This window comes from Amphiura filiformis, chromosome 13 (assembly GCF_039555335.1).
Source record: "Amphiura filiformis chromosome 13, Afil_fr2py, whole genome shotgun sequence".
Lineage (NCBI taxonomy): Eukaryota > Metazoa > Echinodermata > Ophiuroidea > Amphilepidida > Amphiuridae > Amphiura > Amphiura filiformis.
The window spans coordinates 30,988,658-30,996,837 of NC_092640.1; the positions used below are offsets into that span (position 1 = coordinate 30,988,658).

Below are 8,180 nucleotides of genomic sequence, written 5' to 3' on the forward strand. Positions count from 1 at the left end.
TATATAATATACAGCTTACGGCGACTCACAAATAGCTTGGTGTTTCTGAAATGTAACACATTTTGAAAGCTTAGCCAAATCTTAAAGGCCTAAATGAGGATTAAATACGAATCAGGGCCTCATGGTTTGTTTTTAAGCATTTCCTAATCTATTATATTCAGTCGTATTGCACGTTTCCTCGTTTGCAACACCGTGACTTTTCAAAAAGGATATAGGAGATTCCTATTTACTGGTGTGCACTCGTACATAATTTCCTTGTATTAAAATCAGTTAATGAATTAAATATGATTTTGCTTTTGTCAATCGTAACACTCCAGTGTTACCAGTGGACAAATAGATTTACGCAAATCAGTATTGTTTAAAGAAGTACAATAAATGAATTATGTTGACTTTATCTTAGATGTTTTCCATTCTTCAAAGTATACACTTGTATTATAATAAACGTTATACGAGCATACTATAATAAATAAATAAATATGTGTGAAGTAGGTACAAAATGTTTTTTAATCACCTTGTAATTGAAGTTAAGGCACTAAGTTGGCTTTGTATGTAAATATGTAAATATGTTTGTATTGTTTTATTTCTATTGCTTATGTGTATAATTATTTTGATTCGAATAAACAATTATATTATACAAAATAACACGAAACAAATAATAAACTTTTAATACATTGAAGCAATATTTATTAAACATTAATAAACATGTAGTATTGTAGTTTTCCTGGGTGAAACCCTCCCCCTCTAGGGATTTTGGGAGACAACTTTTTTTTGTTTGGAAACCTTACCCATATGGGAATTGAAATCAGGTTGTCTGCAAAAATGTCGACCCTGGGTTACACGGTGAGGGCGTTTTTTTCAAAATGGCCGCCAGAATCCCATATAATGGCAGTTTAATAGCAATTTGAGGAATTGTGAGATTTTTTTATTTTATTTTCTTTGCCGATATGGTGTAATATTGACTCAAGCCTATTTTTGTAAATGAAAAACAATGATAGAGGGCGCCTTTTCAAAATGGTCGCCAAAATGCCTTAAAATCACATATCACATGGATAGGTTTCTACACAAAAACGATTCTTTTATAAACCATCATGCGCACAGTTTCCACCTCGACACACCTGAGCACACATTTTCGTCAAAGAGCTCTCAAGCAAGCAGTGAATTGTCACACAGTCTTCACACTACACGGTTGAGTGCATAGCATGGTAAGAGCCGCGGAGCCTCTAGCTGAAAAATGGGTCTCGTTGATTGGTTTTTTTCGAAACCTCAAGTGTTCCCTTCATTCAATCATAATTTTATTTATATCAAACGAAAGCTAACACTTCCCCTAACGCAATTCAATGTTATAGCAAGGCGAATGTGGTGAATCTGTTGAAAACTACCTATCCAAGCACATTTTGTGACCAAAATGTAGGTTTTAAAGTCAAAACCACTTAGTGTTTCTAACAATAATTTTCGAATTTTATGTCATTAAATGAAAAAAGCACGATTATATTGTCCGTATACTAGCGTCATTAGAATGAGCAATGGCCAATTCTCTTTAAATTGCAAATCTTGTGCAAAAAGTTACTATTTTCGCCTATTTTGTCATACGGTTGTAAATTCAAAAACTATGAGTATGACTTTGCTAAAGATCGCTTACAAATAGAGGCCGTCAGCCTTTCGCCATCTTGTGGGTACAAATTATCTGCGTGTTCATGCATCGGACACTACGCGCAGGGCGCAGCTTGAAACGCAGCTGTTATAACGCGTCGATGCGATGATTTTGCTGTTCACGCATGGCGATCGAACGACCATCGCAGTGTGTACCCACAAGATGGCGGCATATGACGTCACGCTGACGGCCTCTATTGATATGAATGGCATCTAAATAGCAATTTGAAGTAATAGTGCGATGTTTTATTTTATTTTATTTTATTTTATTTGCAAATGTGGTGTAATATTGACTCAAATATTTTTTCAATGGTCAGCCAATAAACGTTTTGTATGAAGTTGTTGTAGGTGACGTCACGGGTGCACCGTGCAGTGAAGGAATCGCACAGAGGTGCTCTCATTGACCTGGATCTACTCGCGGACATCGGACGCCATCAACTTTTCTTGAGTCCTCTAACGTTTCAATGGACAGGAGGCGGTAGTGCCTGGATGATAGAAAGCCTCAGAGAATATAGTTCATTGGTATGTATAAAAAGAGTTGCAGTATTGCAGAAAACTTCGTACATGGATTTGGAGATTGGTATACTGAAGACAGCCACAGGGCTCCTCCGGTAAGGCTTGCCGGCGATTTGGTAAGTCACCATTACTTTTCTTCATATACTGAACACGGACGGCCATGGCGTGTCCTGCGAGCGATGCTAGGTGTCTCCCCAGTATTATCATTGGTTAAGTATGTATTAGGTCTAATCATACAAAGAGGGTATAGGGCGGGATTGAAAATACTTTATTCACGTTTGAAGAATGAATTAGGGAATAAGGCTACTTTTGTAAACGAAAAACAATGATAGAGGGCGCTTTTTGAAGTTGGTAGTCTTGAGAAGCAAAATATATCGAAAAAAACTAAGGACACAAAACAAGCTTCTGTAAGCTTTTGGCAGCTGGACTAAAGAAGAGTCAAATCTGTGCACGTGTCAGAACTTTTCGAAAAGAGGAGGGGGACAATCCTCGGTTCTCATATCTGTATCCTGACCCTTTAGGTTTCAGAGGACAATATGAGTGCAATCCCCAAAAGTGCAGATGAGTCTTCAAAATTGAAGTTAACACAATACCGGAAGAAAAATAAGGTAAGTTTTGGATTTTTACATAAAACACCTAATTACAACATTTATTAACCATTGAAAATACCTTTATTTGTCAAGCAAGCCAATATATGACTGTAGAGAACAATATCTAGAATAATATTGTAAGTAATGTTATTGATTCTTGAATACAAAGTAAAGAAACCTTACCTCCAAATGGTATCGCGATTCGATTACAATATACAGTAAGCCAAAAACTAAGGTACCAGTTGTGTTCACCCCTATATATCCTATATAAGAGTAATGTGGCAAAATTAAAACAAGCAGCCAATACCTGTACTCTTCAGCTCTGATTTAAGACCTCATTTGTTGAAATTGGTTGAAAATTAATTGAAATTGGTTGAAAATTATAATAAAGAAACGAAATCAAAAGTTGCACTTTTGTGTTCTAATCAATGAAAGCACGACGCTAATTTTAACGTGTTAATCAATGGAACCACGGCGCTGGTTCTCTTGTTCGTGAACGCATTGTGTGTAAATCAATAGGGCACGCAAATGCAGCAAACTGCAACTTTGAAATTGGCATCTTCCTTGGGTTTTTGGATCGTCATATCTTGAACAATTTCTTGAACAATTTCAACAAATGAGGTCTTAAATTCGAGCTAAAAGATGCAGCTATTGGCTGCTGGTTCCAAATATAACATATCTGTCTTTGTTTAGGATATACAGGGGTGAACCTAACTGGTGCCTTAATTTTTTGGCTTACTGTATTTCAGTGTTGCAGAAGAATTATATAAACTCTTACAAACTGCGTGTTTATCTGTTCAAAATGTATAACTGATTCGATCACTTTCAGTGGCGGCGGAAGCGTTAAAAATTTTTGGGGCGTGGTCAAGGACGCGGATATTTTGTTCCAGTTTTACTGGGACTGTTTTTGAGCGGATAAAGAGCGCGAAAAATTTAAATTTCAGGTTATTTTAGCCCCAAATGAAGGTGTGTTTTACTGTTTGCTGAAACCAGTGCTTTTTCGTATTAAAATGAAGACGCAAAGGGCATTTATTGTTTTATTTTTTCTTCTGTTATGATTTGTAGGGTAGATAACCCCCTTGCAAAAATATTTAGGGAGGGCGTGTCCCCTCCGCCCTCTGCTTCCGCCGCTTATGATCGCTTTTGCGCAAAGGCGAATGGCACGCCCGCGAATATGCTTTTGATTTTAGCTGTAATCGGTAAGTGTATAATTTACACTCTCAGAACATTAGATAAAAAATAAATGGGTAGAAAACAGTTGCTTAAGAAACGCCCAACAATGGCAACAATACCTAAGAACGTGAGAGAACAAATTGTCGACTGAAGACAGTAATTATTCAATTCTATATTATATATTGAAAACAGCAATTATGTAATTTGTTATTGCTTGCTATCTACTGAAGACAGTAATTATTACTGGAGAAAGTAATTATGTAACTTGTTTACTATACACCTAAGAACGTGAACAAAAATGGAATTTTTGTTTAATCGCTATCTACTGAAGACTGTTATTATTTCATTTATTAATACTGTATACCGAAGACAATAATTATGAAATTAATTACCGTTGTCTACTGAAGACAGTAATTTTTCGATTATATATATATTGAAAACAGCAATAATGTAATTTGATATTGCTATCTACTGAAGACAGTTATTTTTTTTAAATGTATTATTCTCACCTCACCTCACCAGGCTGTGTTCGACCATTGTTGGACGTAGCCCTCTTCATGATTCTTCCACTGTTCTCTGTCTCTTGCATTTCTTGTCCATGTAGGTCCCATGTAGGCAGTAATGTCATCACGCCACCTCCTCTTCTGTCTTCCTCTTGATCTTTTCCCTGTTCTTGGTTGCCATTCTGTAAGCCGTTTAGTCCATCTGTTATCTTCCCTTCGTGCAAGGTGACCTGCCCATCTCCATTTCGCTTCTTTGAGTTTCACCATAATGTCTTTGACTTGAGTTTGACGTCTTATTTCAGTGTTCTTAATTTTATCCCTTAAGGTAATGTGAAGCATCTTCCTTTCCATTGCTCTTTGGGCTGTTTGTAATTTCTGTTCCAGGTACTTGGTTGTTGTCCATGTTTCTGCCCCATATGTCATTGTTGGCAATACACACTGGTTGAACATTCTACTTCTCAGATACATTGGTAACTTTTTGTCACATAGAATGTCCTTGAATCTTCCAAAGCAACTCCAACCTGCCTTTATTCTGATCAAAGCTTCTTCCCTGGTGTTGTCCTCCATCTTCACTGTTTGGCCGAGATATTTGTAACCATCCACCTTTTCGATAACATCGCCTTCAACTTCAATGACATCCTCTGACTGGTAGTTTGTCATATATTTTGTTTTGCCCTTGTGTATGTTCAGTCCAATCTTTTTACTTCCTTTATTCAGATCATTTAACTGGACCTCCATATCCTTTACTGATCTTGTCACCAAAGCTACATCATCTGCGAATCTCAGATCTGTTAGCTTCTCGCCATCTATGTTGATCCCTCTCTCCTGTAGGTTCAGCTTTCTGAATATATCTTCCATTGCTGTAGTGAATATTTTGGGGATATTGTGTCTCCCTGTCTCACACCACGCTGAATTTGGATTGTTTTTGAAACATCGTTTTCAATGTGGATTTTGGCTGTGGCATTTGTGTATATGTCCTCGAGAATTTGGACATAACCTTCCTTGACTCCAACTTTACGTAGTGCTGTAAAGAGGTCTTTATGTTCCACTGAGTCAAAGGCCTTCTCATAGTCTATATATCCAATGCATAGCTTCAAATTATATTCATTTGCCTTCTCAATAAGTTGGTTGATGGCATGCAGATGGTCTACTGTTGAATATCCACTTCTGAAGCCTGCCTGTTGTCTTGGTTGGTTTTCATCAAGCACTCCTTTAATTCTGTTCTGTATTATCCTTGTGAAAATTTTGTAAACATGTGATAACAGGCTGATAGGTCTGTAGTTTTTGATGTCTGTTTTTTCACCTTTCTTGAAAAGGAGGATCACTTTTGCCTCTTTCCAGCAAACTGGTATCCTTTTTTCATCCAGTATTTGGTTATAGAGTCCAACTAAATGTTGAGTAATCCCCTTTCCTCCAATCTTGATAATATCACTAGTAATGTCATCTGTTCCTGGTGCTTTGCTGTCTTTCATCTCCTTTACCGCCATTTCCACTTCTTTTTGTGTTATACTTGGGATGGCTGATATGTCTGGTGATATTGTATTTGGTTTTGCCTCATTTGATTTGGAGCTATACAGGTCTTGATAAAAGTCTGCGCATACATTAAGTATCTCTTGCCTGTCATTTGTTAAGATACCATCTTTTTGTCTCATTTGGTGCATTCTTGATTTCTTCCGGTTCAGCTTTGCAATATGCTGAGGTCCTCTTCCACTTTTGAGAATGATTTCTATTTGTTCTTTTCTCTTCTTTCTGCTCCTCTGTCTACGTTTTTCCTCACAGTTTTGACGAGCTCCTGTATTCGCTCTTTTCAGGTATTGATTTGTCGATAATTTCTCTTAATTCTTTCCTCCTTCTGTCCAGGGCCTCAATCTCTTTGTCCTTCTCAGTTGTTTGCTTCCTCCTCTTCTCTTGTGGAGCTACTTCTGCTGCCACTTCCATCACAGTGCTGGATATAGTTTGGTATGTTTGGTCTATATCCAACTCTTCAATGTCTAGTCCCTCAAAGCGATTGTTCAATTCCAACTGGAATTCTGACCTCTTCTCTCTTAGTCGTAGGATGTTAATCTTGCTTTTCTTTTCATTTCTGATAAATTTAAGCCTGGCTAGTCTTTTGCTGATATGAAGTTTAGCTCTCACCATTCTGTGATCACTTCCTATATCTACATTTGTGATAACTCCACAGTCCTGGATAATTCCTTTTTGGCTACTGAGAATAAAGTCTATTTGGTTTCTGGTGTGTCCATCGGGGCTTTCCTATGTCCAATAGCGGTTTTTATTTTTCTTGAAGAATGTGTTGCCTATAACCAGCTTATGCTGTGCTGCAAATTTCAGTAGCATTTCACCTCTTTTATTTCTCTGTCCATAACCAAATTTTCCCATGATGGCCTCTTCATCTGGTTGGCATTCTCCTACTTTGGCATTAAAATCGCCCATTACAATGGTATACTTTCCTTTGTTGGCTTCTATTGCCTTACTCACGTCTTCATAGAATATTTCTACTATCTCATCATCGTACTCGCTAGTGGGCGCATACACTTGGATGATGCTTATTTGGTCTTTTCCTGTCAAGTGAAGGTTCAGTGCAGCTACTCTGTTGGAGTAGCTTTTTATTTCTGTGACATAATCGGTAAGTTTTGGATGTACAAGAAATCCAATTCCTTTTGCTTCTGTGTCCTCTTCAGTTTTACCATGATTATACAACCACATTCCTCCCTGTAGTTCAACAATCCCCTGTCCTTCTCTCTTGGTTTCTGCTAATCCAATGATATCCCATTTGAATTCTTGTAGTTCATCCAACAGTGTTTCAAACACTTCCTCTGTTCTCAGAGTCCTTGTATTATAAGTACAAATGTTCAACTTTTGTCCAGCCATTTTTCCTGTCTCAATCTTGAAGTTTCCGTTAGGCTTTGGCTTCAAGACGTCATGTTGAGCGTTATGACTAGGCAATTTACAGCTTCTGTATGGTTGATAGCTGTGCCCATTCTGGCCATGGGCTCTACGGCCTCTAGTTTTGCTACTTTCCATAATCATGAAGGTTTTTTTCCATTTTTTTGACGCGCTGGCAGGGCGTGTTGTCGATTGAGGTTTCTGTCAGGGTTACCTCACCCTTATTCTCCTCCTATCTGTAGACATTCCTGGAGATGTAGGTTCGATGTTCTTGAGATGTCTTACAACAAGCAACATCTGCAACCATCCAGACTGCTCCAACAGCCTTTCAGGTCACAGAATATTGCCCCCAGAGCCCCCGTCTGTTAACTTTGCCGCAAGGCAGAGCCATAACAGGCGATACGCGATTGACTTGCAATCTTCGAGAACGTGGGGGTTGGTAACTACAGAGAGGCGATTAGGAACAAGAGGACTGATGGAATGCCTCCTGTGCCTACAACCATTTAGTATAGTAAGAATAGCAAAGCAAGCAAAGGGTAAGTAGCATGCAGGAGAAAGGTAAGGGCATGCAGGGAGAAAGAGGGGGTTAGGTAGGGAGAGCAAAGCAAGGTTGGAGTTGCGCATCATGCAGCCATTTTATCACCAAATGTATTATTACTTCATACTAAAGATAGTAAAGATTTCATTTACTACATTTATTATAACTATCTTCTAAAGATAGTACTTTAGTAATTACTAATTATAAAATATATTATTACTATCTACCGGAGACAGTATTTATGTAATTTGTTATTGCCATGAAGACAGTAATAATTATAAAATTTATTATTGCTCTTAACTGAAGAAAACTACATTATTACGT

At 37.8% G+C, this 8,180-nt stretch overlaps 1 protein-coding gene across 1 annotated transcript; it reads right to left on the minus strand.

The window, feature by feature from the left end:
- Positions 1-6,685: 6,685 nt before the first annotated feature.
- LOC140167585 (craniofacial development protein 2-like) lies at positions 6,686-7,456 on the minus strand. Its single transcript, XM_072190884.1, has one exon. The coding sequence runs from the start codon at positions 7,454-7,456 to the stop codon at positions 6,686-6,688; it is 771 nt and encodes a 256-aa protein (XP_072046985.1).
- Between the last annotated feature and the right edge of the window lie 724 nt (positions 7,457-8,180).

What these genes read in the sequence shown, in the direction of transcription:
- LOC140167585 (XM_072190884.1), bottom strand. Translation starts at nt 7,456, where the DNA reads ATGGAAAGTAGCAAAACTAGAGGCCGTAGAGCCCATGGCCAGAATGGG.